Source organism: Neolamprologus brichardi, chromosome 3 (assembly GCF_056152115.1).
Source record: "Neolamprologus brichardi isolate AB-2024 chromosome 3, ASM5615211v1, whole genome shotgun sequence".
Lineage (NCBI taxonomy): Eukaryota > Metazoa > Chordata > Actinopteri > Cichliformes > Cichlidae > Neolamprologus > Neolamprologus brichardi.
The window spans coordinates 18,922,038-18,941,669 of NC_142106.1; the positions used below are offsets into that span (position 1 = coordinate 18,922,038).

General features: G+C 40.6%; 2 protein-coding genes across 4 annotated transcripts; both read left to right on the plus strand.

Moving 5' to 3' along the window:
- The first annotated feature begins 424 nt into the window (after nt 1–424).
- On the plus strand, nt 425–4,953 carry LOC102797038 (butyrophilin-like protein 9). The gene is made up of 6 exons (XM_087839206.1): nt 425–651; nt 2,079–2,456; nt 2,565–2,657; nt 2,738–2,835; nt 2,917–3,116; nt 3,699–4,953. Exons 1-5 carry the CDS (start codon nt 558–560, stop codon nt 2,947–2,949), a joined length of 696 nt encoding a protein of 231 aa, XP_087695332.1. The 5' UTR covers nt 425–557; the 3' UTR covers nt 2,950–3,116; nt 3,699–4,953.
- A 4,634-nt stretch (nt 4,954–9,587) lies between these two features.
- On the plus strand, nt 9,588–12,618 carry LOC148103741 (butyrophilin subfamily 3 member A2-like). Of its 3 annotated transcripts, none has more exons than XM_087832872.1 (5): nt 9,588–9,778; nt 10,487–10,864; nt 11,021–11,110; nt 11,198–11,307; nt 11,387–12,618. In XM_087832872.1, exons 1-5 carry the CDS (start codon nt 9,694–9,696, stop codon nt 11,435–11,437), a joined length of 714 nt encoding a protein of 237 aa, XP_087688998.1. In that variant the 5' UTR covers nt 9,588–9,693; the 3' UTR covers nt 11,438–12,618. The 3 variants fall into 3 exon arrangements, with proteins under 3 accessions (XP_087688998.1, XP_087689002.1, XP_087688993.1); XM_087832876.1 differs by having other exon boundaries at nt 11,390–12,618; XM_087832867.1 differs by having other exon boundaries at nt 11,021–11,307.
- The last annotated feature ends 7,014 nt before the right edge of the window (nt 12,619–19,632 follow it).

The window sequence follows — 19,632 nt, forward strand, 5'->3', positions numbered from 1 at the left end:
AAGATTGCATCAGAAAGGATGGAGCATGTTTTCAGCTTGTGCAACATGAATGTAATACATGAAAACTCAGTATTACAAGTCACCAGTGTAATTTACATCAGGGCACCTGGCGGTACTTTCTGCCTGATGGAGACATTTGCTTTCCCTACACCAAGTAGAGAAAGAGTCAAATTACCGAAATGACGCGGAACCAGAGTTTGTACGGCAACTGTAACTGAAAAATGTAGTCAAGTAATGAATTTCTGTGAATCTCTATTGAATTATGCTCAAAAACTCGAAAACACGGAGACAAAGACCTGTGAAGTAAAGTAGTAAAGCTTTAGTTATTTTAGTAAAGAGTTTAACCAATCAAATCGCAATGCGCATGAATCTCCCCACCCCCCACCACCATAACGTCAAACTGCTTGAATGTGACAAGTAGTCATTGAGCGAGTAAGAGGCAGAAGAAAAGCCGACTCTAGTTTTACAGAAAAAAAACAAACGAAAAGAAATAAAAGAAGAAGAAGAAGAATCGTCATTTCACTCAGACAGCGGCTCTATATTTGTTATCATCTATTATGTGTACCTGCTGCTCAGACTCAAAGAAACCCTCTTTCATTGTTACTCTCTGGGCTTTTATCCTGTGCTTCATTGTCAGGACTCCTGCTCAAGGTAAACGGACCCATTTATTAAACCACCTCAGCATCCGTGTGTGTTTGGATCGGCGCCGTAACTGTTACATTTTTGGGAACTTTAATGCGCCGAATTCTAATTTGCTGCTTTACTGTGTGTTAATGAAAGTGATGACAGCTATCAGTGAGTTACACTGAGAGTAGGCTTGATGATTCTCCGCTCGTAATGAGCGACTTTCCTCTCACGTTTGCGCGTTAATGTAGACTTAATGTGAAGAAACGTTAAATAATCGAACATTAAAAATCAAATCGTATCTGAAAATATGAGTGTCCTGTCTTTGTGTTGAGATATATTATGGTTGTCTAGCAACCGATAGATGCTTAAACATAGAAGAACAGAACAAAAGGACACGTCGGGTTACGAACGATGAAAGCTGGTTTATTATTAGGAAAATATTCACATAGGAGCAGAATTACAAAGTCTTAATAGCTTTTTAGCTTTTCTGCGAGATATATTTGACTCAGAACTCTTTTATTTTCTTTTTAACAACAAAAAAATAGGTTTAGATTTAGAAAATGTATATTTATTTATTATAAAGGACTCCAAGATTAAATCTGAAAAAAAAAAAACAAGAAAATCCCCAGACACTGAAGTGGAGCTCAAAGGTTCAGATAATCTGATAATAATCTGTCTGATCTGATTTGTAAAAGATCAACCTGTAGCTGGTCAGAGAGGTTTGTGACCTTTCTTCATCTCTTCCTGGTTGTGAGGTTAATTATTCAGCACCTCCTGATGTTTCAGTGACTTGAAGTCATCATTTATGCTGATGATTTCAGTTTGTAGATGTTTTTCCCAGAAGCAGCTGTTCTCTGTATTTCCTCTTGACATTAAAAATTAATAGTGAGCTAGAAGAACAACAAGCTGACTGCGTTATTAAATCTGCTGACACTGCATGTGTCTCATCCACAGGCAACAGCTGCTATTTTCCATTTCAACAAGTGATTAGCACCACAGAGAGATCAGTCAGAGGCCTGTATCCGCTCTTACTGCACAGACCTGCGATGTAACAGGTTAAAAAGTGAAACAAATACTAACCACTCACAGCAGATGGCTGCACCTCCTTGAGCCTGGTTCTGGAGGAGGTTTCATCTCGTTAAAAGGAGTTTTTTCATTCCATTGTCGCCAACTGGTTGCCCATTAGAAGAATCGGATTGTTAGTGTCAGGATCTTTATCTTACAGTGTAAAGCACTTTGAATGGACAATTTTTGTAATTTTAGCACAATATATATAAAACTGAATTGAACTGAATCTCTTCACTAAGTTTTTGGGAAAATAAGGCTTTTGTTAAATGAAAAAAAAGTTTTTGTATCCCAAGCACAAAAACTCAAACTGTTCAGGTCGTCAGTGTGTAACTCCACAGGGGTCTGTGGGAGTTTGGGAGGCTTAATTTTCCATCTGTTTCCAGGTGAGGTTCTGGTGATCGGTTCAAATCTTCCAATCATCGCTGCTCCGGGTGATGATGTCATCCTACCATGTCACCTGGAGCCCATGTTCGATGTCCAGGGTCTGACGGTGGAGTGGTCCAAACCCGACATGAAGCCCGACCCGTCGGACCGGCTGAGCCGAGTGGAGTACGTTCACCTGTACAGGGACAGGCAGGAGGTCCCCGACATGAAGATGGCCTCGTACTTCAGGAGGACGGAGCTGTTCATGGACGACATGAAACACGGGAACATTTCACTGAAGATCCTGAACGTGTCGGAGGAAGACAACGGCAGATACAGATGTTTCATCCCCAAGCTGCAGAGCAAAGTGAAAGCTGCTGTTGTTGAACTTGTAGTCGGTGAGAAGATTTGTTTTGTTTTGAACTCATTTCCAACTTTTCAGGCAAGTTTCACAAACAGATTTCGACTCTACTGGTTTTTGAGGTGTTTTTGGTTTTGTTTTTTAGATCCAAACAATGCTAAAAACCTGACGACAGACAGGCCACTGCATCCCCAAATCCTCCAAACTCCAAATCCTCAGGACACGACTCCAAGAAATAGTGAGAGTCCAACAGTCCAACTTTCGTCTGCATCATTTCCATTTGAGAGATATTTTCAGTAAAACGTTTTCCTACATCAGCAGGTCGGTCCAGGGTCTCTGTGGTCATCGTTATCTTTGCCTTTATATCCGTTGTGGCTGTCGCTGCTTTCGCTCCATGTTTCTCTGACCGTGTAAATGTAAGAAAGAAACAAACAGACACAAACTTTTGTTGATTCTTGTGTCATCAGATTGGCTAATTTTTCACCTTCTTTCAACAGAAGCAACCAGAGGATGATGAGACGCAAAGATAACAGTAACCTGGCATTGTTAGGAACGCTGGTGTTAATGGAGCTGAGAGCGTTAGAGCTTTATCTTCCCTGGATCTTCAGTCAGGTTGGGAATTCAAACCAGCATCCACAGGGAGACACTCGGGTCCAGCAGCACTGAGATCATCATAAGGTCACACCTACAAAAAGATGTGAGTCTGACTGGGGTTTTAATCTTGACGCCTCACCTGAAGTACACTTATAGAGCCTAAAAACACATCTAAAATAAAGCGTTGTACTACTCTTAGGAAAACTTAACACTAAACTAATTTTATATTAAGATCAAATGAATAACAGAGAAGTTTTGAATGTAAGTGGGTTGGGATGCAATGAAGCAGTGTTTCTTGGATTTAAATGTGACCTATGAGGTAATTTTGTTTCCAAAGTGTGATTGTTTCCCACGTCGACTCACTTTGGTTAAACTATCTCACTGTGGAAAACACTGAAGGGTTTATTCAAGGTTAAAAATAAATTCCAAATGTGCTTCCTGGTGATCATAAAGAGCTCTGGTCAGTGGAAAACCCCTCCCTCCCCAGTTTGAAATGTCAGGTTACAGTTAAACCATTATACTTAGTTTTCTTGGAATTATTTTTAGAGTTACTGGAAATTGTTAAATGCAGAACGATCAGCTGGTTTCAAGATATCTTTAGCATGTGGTCTCATTATGTAGCTCCAGTAGCTAATAGCATTTGATTTATTATATTTATTTATTTATTTAATTACTTATTTCCCAGCTTTAGCTGTGATCAAGTGCTGGCTGATGTGCATCACCTGCTGAAAGGCAGTTTGGTTTGAAAGGTTGTCCAGGATGATCCCAGCGTCCACTGCAGATCACAGCGTGTGAATATTCTGAAGATTGTAAAAGCATCGGCAGCTTTCAAGTGACAAAAACTGGATTTATGGAGTTCATATAGAGACGTCTTTTGTTTTATTGACTGTATTGTGGAAATGGAGTCTTTGGTAGTTCATTTGATTAGATCTGATTGATTCTTTTGTTTTTTTCTACCATCTTTAATGTCTCAGTGAAACTGTAAGTTGAGTACTTGAAGTACAGAAAGACCTTCTACACTGTGTTAATTAACTCCAGCACTTTGTCAAATGTATGTGCACTAATACAGTCGTTCTTTCATTTAACCACACTTGTATTTAAAAGATATTCTGTAGTGACAGGGTTTAAGTTTAAAAGGAATGACTAATTTATTACATTTATTTTGAACCTACTACTTGAAAGGTTGGTGGTTCGATCCCTGTCTGCTCCAGTCTGGATGCCAAATATCTGTAATATTGTCAGGGTCCTGGGTCTCCTGACCCAGCGTTTTTAGTTCTTTGTGATTTTTGTATTATTGTACTTGTGTGATTTATTCTATGGTTTCTAGTTTTGATCCCTTGCCTTTCATGTCTCTCTGTGTCCCCCCCTGTTCTGTGTCTGCATGTTTGAGTTTCCCTCTGTGTCTTTTGGTTCATCGAGTCCTCTGCCTTACTGGTTATGTCTCTGTGTTTCTTAGTTGCTGTCTCCACCGTGTCAAGTTTGCGTCGCTGTGTCATACTTCCTGTTTTACTTTGAAGGTCCGTGTCTTATGTGAATGTGTTCAGTTTACGCTTCCTTGTCTCGTCAGTTCTTATTTCCCCCAGCTGTGCTCTCCTTCTGTGTCTCATTCCCCTCGTTACTTCCCAGTGTATTTAAACCCTGTGTTTCTTTGAGTCAGTGTTGCGTCGTACCCTCAAAAAGCTGTGTGTTTTGCCTCTGTGTTTCCAGTGGTTTGTCTCCAGTTCAGTATTTCTGTTACAGTGTTTTAGTCCACCAGCGTTTTTGTCTGTGTTTTGGTGAGTTTAGTTTAGTAAGAGGTTTTTCCCAGCAATAAAGCTGCGCTTTAAGTTGTACTTCTGTGTCTGAGTCCTGCATTTTGGATCCACCACTCCTGCTTGCCTGCCTGCCACACAGCCTACCATGACAAATATAATCTATCATTTTCTTATACAGCCCTCTATCAGCCTTTTCCTTTACCCCCTCTCTCTTTGCTGTGTGCCTTGCCTATCAGTGCACACTCTGCTTTTTTCATCTGCCTGGTTATCCCACTTTTTCTTATCTAACCTCTTTCTTTGAATATTTTCTGATACTTCCTCATACCACAGCAAACTTTCAGTGTCTTCTTTCCTCTGTCCAGAGTTTCGCTCAGCACTACGGCTCTACTTTTCCTAGTCATCTGATAACTCTTCCCTGCCACCCAGAGCCTTTCTCAGCTCTTATCTGAACTCTATGAAATATTCTTCTTTCCTCAGCTTCCACCATTAACTCCTTGGATCTCCCTTCGTTTCCTCTTCTAGCTGACATCCAACCTGTGGGACAAACGCTCTGACAACTTTCAACAACGTGCCGAAATAATGCCAAGTGTCCTTCCTGACACAAACCTCCCCCATGTCCCTCTTATGATACGCCAAAATCCACACTAATATGCATACTTACAAAGACAACACAAATTTGACAATACAGCGTTATATTCAGTATTGGGTAAACAATATATAAGTATTTTTGTAGAGTAAGAGATTAAAAAATGTGTCAATGTGAATTGTAGAGTCATGGCTCGGGCTGACGGTAGATAGCTGAATGAATTTGAGGCGACATATAATTCTTAACTTAGGAGCTCACCACCAAAAAATTGTTACAACAATCTGAGGGAGATTTAACCTGGTTACCTGTTTATCTGTGCTCTGAATTGTATCGTGCTGCTGATCTTCTTTCAGGTTATTTGAGTTTTTTTTAACATTCCTTAGTGTGTTTTCCTTCCTAATACCTGTTGACATCTTGCTTTGATTTTCCGTGAACAATGTAACAGCACCATCCCTCAAATGTGTGCTATGTGCAGATGTTGATTCCAGCTGTTCCTCAGCTTCAAAGAACCTTCATTGTGCTGCAATGTGTGAACTGTAACAAATCAGTATTTTAATATGAGTTTAGTAAAAGATTGTTTTCTCTTCTTATTATGTGCGAGACACAGACTCAAACCAGCAACCTGCAGTTTATAACTCAGCTGATCATGTCCCACCCAAGTTACCCACCCGGGTTTGGCAAAGTAGATCCAGCCCTGCTGAAGCTTTTCAACCACATCTGTGCGCTCAAACCGATGACATATTTAAAGGGTTATAAACATTTCAAGGCAGGAGCCCAAAAAGATATCAGGGACATTTACAAGATCGACCAGCTGATAAACAACGAATCCATTGACAAAATGATCCATTTGAAATAAAAACAAGAAAAAAACAGAATAGCTTATCATCATGTATTTATGGAAAGATGGAACGTTTGACAGGCTATTCGCACGGAAACACAACAAGCACAGCTGTTACAGTATTAATACGATGATCGACATCCCCCACCTGCAGGAACATCCTGTTTTCTTTATTTGATTCCTGACAAAAGGTTTTTTTCCACTGTACACTCTACATGCGTGGTTACATCAGTTTCACAGTGAGCATGTTTGCAGTGGCGGTCGAACACCCCCCACCCCCCCCACCCCCCCCACCCCCCCCACACACACACACACACACATATGAAGAGAGAGAGAGTATGCATAGTATGCAAACGGCTACCAAACAGCCATCATAATTCGTCATACAATGAGAACAGGACAAATCAACAATTAACAATGACTAATTAATATTAAAATCTGTAACATAATGTATTGTTTGGAGTTTAGTCTGTTACTGTTGCTATTTTTACCATTTCTTTTTGGAGCAACTGTAATCCACATAATTTCCTTAGGGATTAATAAAGTATTCAGATTCTGATTGTTTCAGGATGACCTGCCATTATCCAATCACACATCTGCTTACCTGTATCTTTTGCTCGTCTCTCCTCCTCTTCTTTTCTATTTTTTCTAAACTGAGCACCTGATGGCTTTGAACTTTTCTTGTCCATCTTGGTTTTAATTTGCACTCCAGTATGAACACCCATCCCCCAACCACAACATAACCTAATAGTTCCTATTAGTTCACAGATTCACTTTGTCTAAGGTTTATTTCTGGGATTTTGCACAACTCAGGATTCAAATCATGAACACATAATGGACTTGTACTTACAACATTATGAATGAAATGTGCTCTATTTGGAAGCAGCCGCCCCCTCCCCTTTCGACGGGTTGTGTGAGACTTTAAATCCTCAAACTGTAAAATATAAATTTTAAATTGTTATTGATCCCTTTACCCCGAGTCCTAAAGTGTATATTTATTTTCTTACTCTTCTTATATTTATTGTTTGTTTACTTGCACTGCTGTAACTGGAGCCTCATCGTCTCTCTATATTCTGTACTGTATGTAGCGGAGATGACACTAAGAAACATCTCTAAACTGTGACATGTGGTTTCCTCAGCTGAACTGGAAAAACTCATTCATGCATTTGTGTCATCACGCGTAGATTACTGTAATTCCCTGTTTACTATTTTGGACAAATCATCTCTATCGCCTCCAGGCAATACAAAAGCAGCCAGACTACTAACTTGTTATAGCAAGCATGCTCATTACTCCATTCTTATATTATTTACATTGGCTCCCAATAGAGTTTTGAATTCGCTTTAAAATTCTTGTTTTAACATACAGAGCACTAAATGGCCAGGCCCCAGATTATTTATCCAAGCTTCTTATAAAATACACTGCTGCTGCTGCTCATCATCTCCGCTCACAGACAGTGTCTGCTGGTTGTTCCCCGTACACGACTGAAGACAAAAGGGGCCTTTCAGTCTGTTGCACCAAGTCTGTGGAATAGTTTACCTCTACAATTACGTTTTAATATTTGTGTACAGCGCTTTGTGACTGCCTTTCTGTGAAAAGCGCTTAATAAATAAACTTTACTTACTTACTTACTTACATTGCTTTGGTATCTTATAATCTCGTGTTTTTCTGTTTCTCTTACATTTTACTTCCTAATAAAATATGAGAATGTTCAAAATATCAACATTTAAAATGATATCACAGTTAATTTCTAGATCACACACTGCTGTGTCACTGGTGATCAGTGGCGGTCCTAGCCTGTTAGGCGCCCTGGGCGAACACCCCCTCTGCCCCCCCCCCCCCCCCCCCCCCCACACACACACACACACACACACACACATACACACATACACACATACACACATACATATGAAGAGGGAGAGAGTATGCATAGTATGCAAACGGCTACTAAACAGACATCATACTTTGTCATACAATGAGAACAGGACAAATCAACAATTGACACTGACTAATTAATATTATATTATTGTATATATTGTTTGGAGTTTAGTCTGTCACTGTTACTATTTTTACCATTTCTTCTTGGAAGAACTGTAACCCACATAATTTCCTTAGGGATTAAGAAAGTATTCTGATTCTGATTGTTTCAGGATGACCTGCCATTATCCAGTGACACATCTGCTTACCTGTATCTTTTGCTCGTTCCTCCTTGTAGGAGCCATAATTAAATGTATTGAATTTTAAGGATCACTGGGTTTTTATTTGTTTGGTTGCTATGGTGATGTGTAACGGGAGTCACGTGGGTGCTAGCGGTGACATTAAGAGGGCGTTGTCAGTCTGTCATTCACTGGTTTGATTTTGACAGAGAGGAGGGCTGGGTAGCCTAGTTTTTGTTGACCGCAGCACAACGAGTTTCCCCTTGTTGCATTAGAGCCTGTGATGTTTTAAGAGTTTGAATCGCGAGCCGATCACATTGCTCTGTAAACTTTTCAAGCACTTTAATAAACAAGCAAGCAATTCCACCTCTGGCCTTACTGCGTAAAGTTGACAGCGCGTCAGGCAAATAGGCAGGCTCCATCCCCGGCCTCTAGCGACTGTGGAAGTCGCTACACTCCTCTTCTTTTCTCTTTTTTTAAACTTTAAAAACGGGTTGTGTGTGAGACTTTAAATAAACAAAATATAAAATATACATTTTAAATTGTTATTGATCCCTTTACCCCGAGTCCTAAAGTGTATATTTATTTTTTTTACTCTTAAATATTTATTGTTTGTTTTCTTGCACTGCTGTAACTGGAGCCTCGTCGTCTCGTCTCTATATACTGGACTGTAGCGGAGATGACAATAAGGTTTACTTTGACTTCAGCAGCGAGCAGGCGCACCGAGGGCTCTTACGCTCACTTTTCGTGTATAGAATTTTGAAAAAACATCGGTGCAAATTATAAGTCTGTATCATGATGTCTGGTGTTTTCGTGTTTGTTGTTTGTTTTTATTTTTGTTTTATTTTGAGAGTTGGTAATTTTTGCTGCTCCAGCCAGCCAGAGAATCCCCCGTCGCCCCGCCCTCTCCCCCCTGTGCAGCAAGCAGCAGGCGCACCTCGCAAACGGAGGGCGCCCTCACTCCCATGGGCGATAGAAAATCGATCGGTGCCTATGCCATTCCCAATATGGGCTCGCATGATGTCGGGGCAGCATGAGTACAAGCAATTTTTTTTTAACCGATGCCTGTGATGCCGCCCCCTACCACGGGCAACCGCCCGTGTCGCCCGTATCTAAAACCGCTACTGCTGGTGATTACAACACAGCGCGTCAGTCGCTCACTAGTCACAGAGTCGCAAACCGGAGCTGTGGGACTTGTTTTGTCGTCATGACGACCAATGACACGCCCCATCACGGAAAGAATTACGCATGACGTTTTAAAAAGAGCGTCTCCCTGACAGCCACTCAGCAGTCGCGTTTAGGAGCGGAGGAAGTCTGAGTCAACCCGTCAGTCTCTGCACTTGTTGTTATGTCCCGGCTCAGCTCGTCTTCTTACACTTTTCCACTCTGGACTTTAATCTTGTGCTCGGCTTTCTTAATCGCACCTGTTCAAGGTAAACCGATATTTTACTTAAACTCTGCTTTCAGCTTAAAGCTAAAATGTAACTTTTTGAAATTTGGATCAAACTGAATTCACTGTTAGAACTTTGTCTTTTATATGTGGCGCTGATGGCAGCTGTCAGTGAGTGTGTGACGATAGGCAGACTCTGATAATGACCTTTCAGTTCAGTTCAGCGACCGTATCTTCACACATATGACGTGTGATCGTAGTCAAATGTTATCGGAAGCTATGGTTGCGACGTGTGCATCTTCATATTCAAGGAAGACATTGCGGTTAAACTATTCTCAGCAAGGCTGCAAACTCTGACACGATACCAAGCAAATGCAGTATTATAGATACATTTAACTTGTACTTAATGGGAGGGGACTATGTCATGATTTATAATGTGAAGTATTCATAGTTATTGGTCCAGAGTGTAAATATTCTCAGCTATGCTGCAAAATCTGAGCTCCTGGTAGTTTAAAGACTGTCATGAGCTGGATGAGTAAGAAGCTACTGATGGATTTGACTTGAGTTATTCCACTTTAAGGTCTTTTATCTCTACTTTTTACCTACTGTTAACTTGTTAACTTTATAACTTTAATGTTGAGAATAGCTGTACAGTTTTTTCATTTGAAAATTTAGATGATTTTTTTCAAAGTGCAGAAAACTATTACAATAACTGCACAGGTTCATAACGTTTAATTTTCCATATTTCCAGGTGATGTTCTGGTGATTGGTTCAAATCTTCCAATCATTGCTGCTCCGGGTGATGATGTCATCCTGCCGTGTCACCTGGAGCCCTCGTTCGATGTCCAGGGTCTGACGGTGGAGTGGTCCAAACCCGACCTGAAGCCCGACCCGTCGGACCGGCTGAGCCGAGTGGAGTACGTTCACCTGTACAGGGACAGGCAGGAGGTCCCCGACATGAAGATGGCCTCGTACTTCAGGAGGACGGAGCTGTTCATGGACGACATGAAACACGGGAACATTTCACTGAAGATCCTGAACGTGTCGGAGGAAGACAACGGCAGATACAGATGTTTCATCCCCAAGCTGCGGAGCACAGTCAAGTCTGCAATCGTTGAACTTGTAGTCGGTGAGAAGATTCGTTTTGGTGATGTTTGTGGTTCCAAACTCAAATTCAAACACTCTGATACTTGTTTTGTGTGTTTTTTCTGTACCGTTACAAAATTTTTGTCTCAATTTTACTACCAGATTATAACTCTACTGTTTCTTTTTTTGCATCTTTTAGATCCAAATGTTGCAAAAACTTCAACAATGGCACCACTACATCCAAGAAACCTCCAAACTCCAGATCCTCAGGACACGACTCCAACAAATGGTGAGAAAACAGTCCAACTCTTCTCTGCATCATCCCTGTTTGGGGTTTGGTGTATTTGTGGTGACCTTCTTGTCTTTTCTACTTCAGGAGGTCGATTCAGGGTCGCTGTGGTCGTCGCTGTCGTCACCTTATTATTAGTTTTGACTCTCGCTGGTTTTGCTACATATTTATCTCACCGCATTTTTCAGAAACTAAAAGTAAGAAACAAACAAACAAACACAAACATGTTGTTGCTTCTTGTGCCGTCAGACTGACTCATTATTCAACTTCTTTCAGCAGAAGCATCAAAAGGACGATGAGACACAAAAACAACCACTGCAAGTCTAGAAGTGTGGATCTTCAGTCAGATTGGGGATTCAACCCAGCATCCACAGGGAGACACTCGGGCCCAGCAGCACTGAGATCATCATAAGGTCACACCTACAAAAGGATGTGAGCCTGATTTGAATGGATGTAAACAGGAAATATTTCTTACAGAAGTCTTCAGTCAGAGTTGCTGCTGTCAGACTCTGGAGGATCTGCTTGGAAACATCAAGCAGTGAAACTGATGGATTTCCTCCTTCAATACAAAACTGTGAAGTTCAGCCTGGAGAAGAAACACTCCTCTGCCTCACTGTCAGCGTGTTTAATGAATATTTATTTAGTCTTTACCTCACTGGTTAAGGTGCACTTAAATCTTTTAGTGAGACCTCAAAGTGTCTCTGATGGACAAATTAAAGGGTTTAAATCCTCCCTGATCATCACTGTGCTGGACTGACATGAATCATTCTCAAACCTCAGCTGGAAGGTTTTTCATAGCATTAAAGGAAATTTCCATGAATATGGACGTTTGTGACACAGATAATGTGGAAAGATGAAAATAAAACATCACCTGAACGCTGTGATGGAAACTCTCCTGCACTCCTTTGTTTTACTGACCTCACTGTATGAATACAAACTTTGTTAGTACGGTTTGTGAGCTCTGACTGTTTTTCTTACTTCACATGTTTGTCTACCATTTTTAATGTCTCAGAGAAACTGAAGCTGAACACTTTAAGTAACTGCTGCACTTTATAAACAGAAAAAAGCTGATTTATAATCTAGATTTTTAAAGCTACAACTAATTTATTACATTTACTGTGAAACTTCCTGCTGGTTGGGACTCGATGTTCAGACTGTAACCTTATAGTCTGATTTGTGACTTTGTGCTTTCACTGCCTTTAAGTCAAAGTCAGTGTTTAGCTCACAGACAGATGAGTGTGTGATGAAACAAGCTTAAACTTCATCACGAGAATAAAAACATTTAAATACTGACCTGAAAGAGTTTCTTGGATTCTTTGATTTTCAAGCCTCTTCTTGACATTTTGTTACAATTTGTGTGTTTTCTTGTTTTAACAACTAATACCTCGTCCTATTAATTTAATTTATTTATTTATTGCTGTCATGTTCTGTTTTCGGTTTGCATTTGATGACATTTTCAAACACTTGAACCAAATGAACTGTGACTGTTTTGTTTCATAGATATTAAAATGACCCACAGAGTTTACTGTTGTTGTTCCATGTTCTTGAATAACATCAGTATTCGGTGAACATGACAAATTTCAAATAAATGAGCAACAGTTCGTCATCACTGTGTCTGCTGTCTGTTTCTTCTTCAGCTCTTCATCACACTCACTCTCATTTCACTGATTGGTTTAACATCACTGCTGAAAACTCATTTTTATAGGTTAATTGTGTCTGTCAGTGACTGATCATGTGACTGATCATGTGACTGATCATGTGAGTTTTGAAAGGTTCTCTATAAATCAAGTTATTATTACTATTTATGAGGGACATTCAGAGCTCTTCTTTAGATGTGGGCAGATACAGGTGTATAATTGTTAATGTTTTACAGTCACATGTTTTCAACGATTAAAGGAAACGAGATGTCAGAGGAACACAACAGGAACACGGTGATCGCAGCTGCTCCTCCAAAGGACGCACAACAGTTTCATAGGCTTGTAGATAGAAGACTCTGGGCTAACGTCTCACTGCATCTGAGACAGTGTGAAAGGCTTTAACAGCCTTATTATGTTTAGAGTGACACAGCAGAGCTCAGCTCTATTTGATTCTGGTAATAATTAATTATCCTTAAATTTAATCAGAATATAATAAAAAAAAAAGAGTCAAAATCAAATCAATGAGGTTTAATCAGAATATAATTATTACTGTGAAATGTTTCCATGTTTCCAATACCTGAAACCTGACGACCTGACCTTTTACTGGGATTTAACGCGCGTGTGTGTTGTTTAGATACCTTTGTGAGGACTGGTCCCCACGAGTTTTAAGGCATTTTTGAGATTAAAAATGTGGTTTTAGTGTCGGGATTTGGGTTAAGCATTTATTTTTGATGGTTAGGGTAAGTGGTGGGGGAAACACTATATCAGTTAGATGTGTGTGTGTGTGTGTGGCACAGTCCAGGTGTTGTCTCTGGACTTTGGTAATTGGTCAGAAGGACCAAAGCAAACATTCATAAAACGTCTGACATGTATGATGTAATCAACCTGATATTAATTATGCTGTGATTGACAAACACAGAATCACAGAGCTATCACATATCAGTCATATGTGATTGAGTTAAAAAGAAATAACAAGAAACATTGTTGTGTGTTGTAATCATAAAGAGAAGCAGTGTGTTGATGTCATGTTAAAGTGTGTCCACATGTGACTGAGCTGATGAGAGAGAGTCACGCTGAAGTGCAGTAGAGCTGATAACTGGGTGAGAAATGCAACCGGCGTAATGAAGTTTAACCTTTGCTTCAACTCATGCCATAAATAACACATTAGCTCATCCTGAGTGATCTGGGATAGAGTCACGTTCAGTCATGTGATGGCGTCATGTTTGATCATAGTGGGGACGCCCACAGTGAGACTTAATCACAGTCTGGGAGTGAGGGGGATTCCCTCCCCTCTGGTCTACCTGCCCCTTCTTCTGCTTATGAACCCAGGTGGAAAGACCCCCACATCCCCACTTCTGGTTTTTAGCTCTGCTTCTCAAAACAGTCCTCAGCTCAAGCAGCAATAAAATCACACTTTCACTTTCACCACAAGGAGCCGCTTCAGTGCATGATCAGGATCTCCTTCTATTTCTCCTTTTTATTCACTTTTTAACCTGTGTGGACTTTTAACAGGAGCAGAAATTCCCCAAATTTCATTCTCTTAGCCTATAATTAGACAAAAACACATAAAAAATAAACAATTGTAAACATTTATACTGTTGGTGCTTCAGATGTTTGTACATTGAGGCTTTTCTGACCTGGATCTGTGGAGATGGATGTTAGATCCATCCATCATGACAGTTCAGTGTTTGTTTAAGTGCTTTTGATTATAATGTTTAATTACTGTCAGACACAAGCTTCAGGAAAACTAGTGCAGGTGTTACAATAACAGCAACTTCCTGAAAGCAGTTCATAAGTTAAAAAACATTATGAAAAAAGTATGTAAAATTATGTGTTCACAGAGTCTCAACAGACTTAATTATCGACGTCTCATCAGGCAAACACTAAAAATAAATGTAATACACACACACACACAAAGATTGGAGGTCTCACCCTCTGTCTCAGCTGTGGGAAAAAGAGGAAAACTAACAAAACTCTAGAAGATCATTTATTAGTACAATAATGATAAAAATGGGAGGATAAACAGGCCAGTGTTACACTAACAAAATGGATAAAACACACAGTCCAAGGTCAGAGCCAGCTACACCATGAGTCACACTTTGCATGTCGATCTGTCCTCTAAGACCCATCACCCTGTAAGTAGAGCCACCCCGGCTTCAGCAAACCAACTCTGTGTACAAAGTGTGTGTTACACTGTAGTGAAAGCTGTGGGGAAAGCAGAAGTAAAACCAGGTGATAGAAAACACAGAAAAGTGTCAGTTGTGGTTTTCATGTTGGATCTTTTAAAAAATATTTGGCTTTTCTGTTCTTGTTTCTTTGCTCCTGGTGAACTTCTCAGCAAAGGTGATCTGAAGAAGATGCCTGTAAAAGTAATTAATGATGGACAAAGAGAGGCTCAAAGCCATCTCACAGCGACACCTCCTGGCCAATGTGGGCATAACATCTTGATGATGCTATTCTGTGACACAGAAAAGCTCAGCACAACTCCCAACAACACTACTTATTATAGACTATCAATAAGTATGATCAACACATGTTTTGGAGAAATCGTCCTACAAAGAAGGAACTACAAATATGGAGGCTGTGACTGTAGGCACTGCACTCTGGTAACATTTATGAGGCTGTTTCAGTTGCTTAGTAACTCAGTACAAGGTGCAATGGAAACAGCCCATAAATAAAGTATACTGAGCAAACACTGCTGTGGTTACTGTGATAACCAGGCAGGTTTTTCACTTTGTTTGGATTCAGCCAGCTTTGTTCTCTTCTGCCACCCTGTTCACAACCTTGGTGGGAGGGGGGGGGGGGGGGGGACCCCTCAATGCTTGGATGTGATTGGTTGACTTTTAAGCTTTCTGGGATTTAGTGTCATCAGGTTTGTTCTGCACACTACCAAAGAAAGCTTAGTGTTATGTTTTATTTTCAAATAATTCAAAAATAAGTATTTAAAATACATAAATTCCTAAATATCTTTTCCTTCTTTAAAAGAGGGAAATTCTTTTCAAGTTCAGCTTTGTATCATCTTTCATGTCTCATGGATCAATGCCTTTTAAACCTGAGCAACACCTGAACCTGAAGGATTTAATCGTGTTTCAGAAATGCAGAACTTTTTAAAAACACAAGTGATGCACAAATCCCCAAAACACCGTCATTCGGTACAAACAACAACAATTTTAATAATAAAAAAATAAAGCTGAGAACACAGCACTTTAATTCTGAGTTAAAAGTCCATAAATAAAAAGAGTTAAACAGGTGTTTTAGAAACAGCCAATGAGATCCTCAGTGTGTTGTTGTTGTTTTAAACAACAGTTTCTGATTAAAGTAGAAAATGAGAACTGTCCGGAGTCAAAGCTGAACATTTCTGCCTCTTTTATTTCCCTTTCAGTAAATACTTTAATATTATAATGTGGAGAAATAAGTGTATGCAGTGGCACGTGCTTGGAGTATTGTCACATGACCAGAGCTGTTTACTTCCTGGTCTTCGAAAAAGTGGATGTCCACGTCGAAGCTGCCAAAGAAAAGGTCAGTAAAGGACGTTAAAATACACAGAGGGGAGATATTTTTGTTACAGGTGATTTTTATGGTGTCTGCAGTGATGTTATACTCACCTGTGATTACTCGAAGTTGTGTTTGCAGCAGAGTTTAGTGTTAACGGCCACAGTAGCTCGTTCTTTTCTCTGTGTTGTTGTAGTGGGGACATCGTGTGTTTGAGTCACGGCACAGAAACACAGAGGAGCCAGCCCTGACTTTTATTTTTAATGTATTTAAATGATTTTATTGAGCAGAGCTTCCTTTGCTCTCTGCACACAATACTGACATGTGACACGCTGCGGGTGGAGGAGTGAGTGGGTGAAACCATGACCCTGCAGATTTTAGTCAGAGACGCTAAAATCCTTCAGACGTGCTTTTCTACTTTAAAGACGGAAAATGTTAAATTCCTGAGTGAATCGTGATGTTGATCAGCTGCTGTTCCTGAAACACAGCTCTGATCGGAGCGAGCAGCTCAGCCTCTGAAGCAGAATCAGGATGTGATCAAACTTTCTCTCTTTTGTTATCGGTGCGAAAAATTACAACAACATGTTTGTTTGAGTCTCGAACGTTGAAGAGAAAAGTGAGACGATCCCTAAAAGTTAATTTTGTTCATCTGAATGTTTTCGGTGGGAGAAACGTTTCATCACTGACCCACGTGACTTCTTCAGTCTCAGCTGACTGCAGGTTTCTTGTAAACACCTTATAAGGTTTAGGGCACCGTATCCGTGGGGATGGTGTTTGCTCTGTGTTGTAGCGTCCTCAAGACCCCCAGTTTATGCTCCAGAGGATGATGGTTTTAAATATCCCCCATTACTGGTGGAAATCTCACAGTCTAAGAAGGCCAACCTGCCACTTTTCATATCCTTCCTGGTGAATTTGACGTGTTGGTCCACCGAGTTAATGTGATCCGTGAATTGTGGTACGTCCTGAGATTTGATTGTCACCCAGGTGTCGTCCACATACCTGAATCAATGACTTGGTGGTGATCCAGGGTAGCACCGCCCTCTGAGATAACAGCAGGGTTAGAGAGTCAGTGGCTATGTCCCATTTCAGGGTCTGCACGCTTGAAGTACGCGCACTACGCGTACTACGTACGGTGCGTACTATAAGTACGAGAAGTGCGGAAGTGAGAGGCTTGTGAAATGGGACGGTATATGCTTCGTCGCGCTGTTCAGGTTGCCTAGCAACCATGATACTAACCGCGAGACACGTTACATACAGCTTTGTTTGACAGAAATGAAGGAGAAAATTGTTTTGTTGGTCATTCATTTTTGTCATGACATCACTTTGATTAGTTGAGTATCTGAGGCTGAGACCACAGGACTGTAAAACATGATTCACGGGCTTCAATTCTGTACTGAACAGTCATTTAAGATTAGCTAGTAAATAATAATTAGTTAATGTTGTTCATGAGACTAAAGTCATCTCACTATGGTAATGTAAATATAATATGGCCAATATTATAGTATTGTCAGATTATTATGATCTATATCTATCTATCTATCTATATATCTATATATATATATATATAGATATATATATATATATATATATCACTGACTTTCAGCTTGTTGTGTTTGTGGATATATGACTGACTTTAATTATCCATAAAATCATCAGATTCTCTGTAAGATTAAGGTCGACTATATGTATATTTAGAAGTAGAGGCTTCAAAACCAAGTTAACGCTGAAAGTACAAACATCACTAGTGTCACATAACTTTGCCGACATGTGGCCAACAGCAATGTTTTAATGTTCTTCATTATTAAACATTTGCACATAAATAAGTGACGTCATATTCAGTACTTACTTTTGACAGTTCACTTTTCGGCCGCTCCCTTCTGCCGTATTTTGCGGCATAATTATCCACACCCACCGCCGCGCTATGAATTGTGGGATATATGGGACCACGAAGCGTGCACCGGACCACGCTTGATATTTGGGGAAATCGACGGCGCATTTGGAGTATGCATTTGAAGTACACTTCGGATTGGGACAGCCGTCGTCGCGTGGCGGTGACGTACTCGCACTTGAAATGCGTACTTCAAGCGTGCAGACCCTGAATTGGGACACAGCGAGTGTCTGTGCCAATAACAATCCAAATAAAGTCATTGATAAGACTGAGACTGTCTTCCTGTGATAGTGAGAGTGAAAGTATGAAAGCATGCACACGCCGCCCTGAAACTCCCGTTACATCACCAGGTCACTCCTATTTATAAACAATGATAATGTCATCAAGGAAATAAGGAAATGACTGAGTGAGTTTACAGTGTTTATGCTGTGAGAGCTAAATGTGCCCAGATGGGCTACTCACTCGTCCTATTGCTCTCGCTCTCTGTTTGTCACGTGACTAGTTAAGTGAGGTTGACAAGGTACGCACCTGTACACTAACTGCAGCGTGGCGCCTGCACTGACACGCAGGTTTCCTCCCGTTCATTCCTCCCTTGCTCCTGCAAGCAGCATTGCGAGCGGATATATCATCAGGATAAACCGGGTGGTCTTGGTCAGGCTACGCCACAGCCACAGGTAGGCTGCACGTTTGTCCTGCGATTCTTTCTTTTTTGGGACATTTGTATAGTGACACGTTTGTGGTCCCGGCGTGGCCGTCTTATTCCTTTTTGACTCCAGCTGTCGTGGAGAGAGGTAGTTGCTGTATTTAAGCAGATTCAGTATAGCGACTTCAGTCCTGAGGTAAGCATCCTGACTGCTAACTAGAGAAGGTTAAGAGCTAAATGCGTTTTTCAGGCTCTGTCTGCTGCTATAAACCTTCTCAGCGGTTTGTGTTCCAGCCTAATTGAACTATAGAAACTCCTGTAGCAGCCACTGTTTTTGGACCCTGCTGTCTTGTCCCAGTTGATTTTATTTTTATTGGTCTCATTTTCTTTCACTTTGCCTTGTTTTATTTAGTTTATTTGTGGACTGTTGTTTATATTTGTGCCCACGCGGCCGGGCCAGAGTCATCCCCTGCCCGTGTGTGGTGCTGGTTCTTTGTTACCTCTGTACCGACCCAGCTGATTTACTCCGGGAGCTGTGGAGGATTCCTCTTTTTGTGAGGGGCCACGATTAATATTTTAACCACTGTAACCAGTATAGATCACTCATCACACGAGTGGTGTTTGACTTTAAGCTCGTGTTTGTGTCGACCAGCAACACCCATCATAAAAGTGTTTCCTGTGTTTGTTTACGTGGTTCTCCCTGCTTAGCGAAGTAGGAGGGAATCCCTCTGATGACATCAGACATGAGAGATGTTTATGAAAGCGTGTGAGAGGTCATGTGGAATAAATGACCTCTCAGGTTCACTGACACTCTCTCTCTCTCTGTGTGTGTAGTTTTTATTTTTCTGTAGTATTTTCTATT

What these genes read in the sequence shown, in the direction of transcription:
- LOC148103741 (XM_087832867.1), top strand. Translation starts at nt 9,694, where the DNA reads ATGTCCCGGCTCAGCTCGTCTTCTTACACTTTTCCACTCTGGACTTTA. An exon ending in CTTAATCGCACCTGTTCAAG is followed by an intron (nt 9,779 to 10,486) that starts GTAAACCGATAT and finishes CCATATTTCCAG; the next exon opens with GTGATGTTCTGGTGATTGGT. An exon ending in GCATTTTTCAGAAACTAAAA is followed by an intron (nt 11,308 to 11,386) that starts GTAAGAAACAAA and finishes AACTTCTTTCAG; the next exon opens with CAGAAGCATCAAAAGGACGA.
- LOC102797038 (XM_087839206.1), top strand. Translation starts at nt 558, where the DNA reads ATGTGTACCTGCTGCTCAGACTCAAAGAAACCCTCTTTCATTGTTACT. An exon ending in TGTTGTTGAACTTGTAGTCG is followed by an intron (nt 2,457 to 2,564) that starts GTGAGAAGATTT and finishes TTTGTTTTTTAG; the next exon opens with ATCCAAACAATGCTAAAAAC. An exon ending in GTTTCTCTGACCGTGTAAAT is followed by an intron (nt 2,836 to 2,916) that starts GTAAGAAAGAAA and finishes TTCTTTCAACAG; the next exon opens with AAGCAACCAGAGGATGATGA.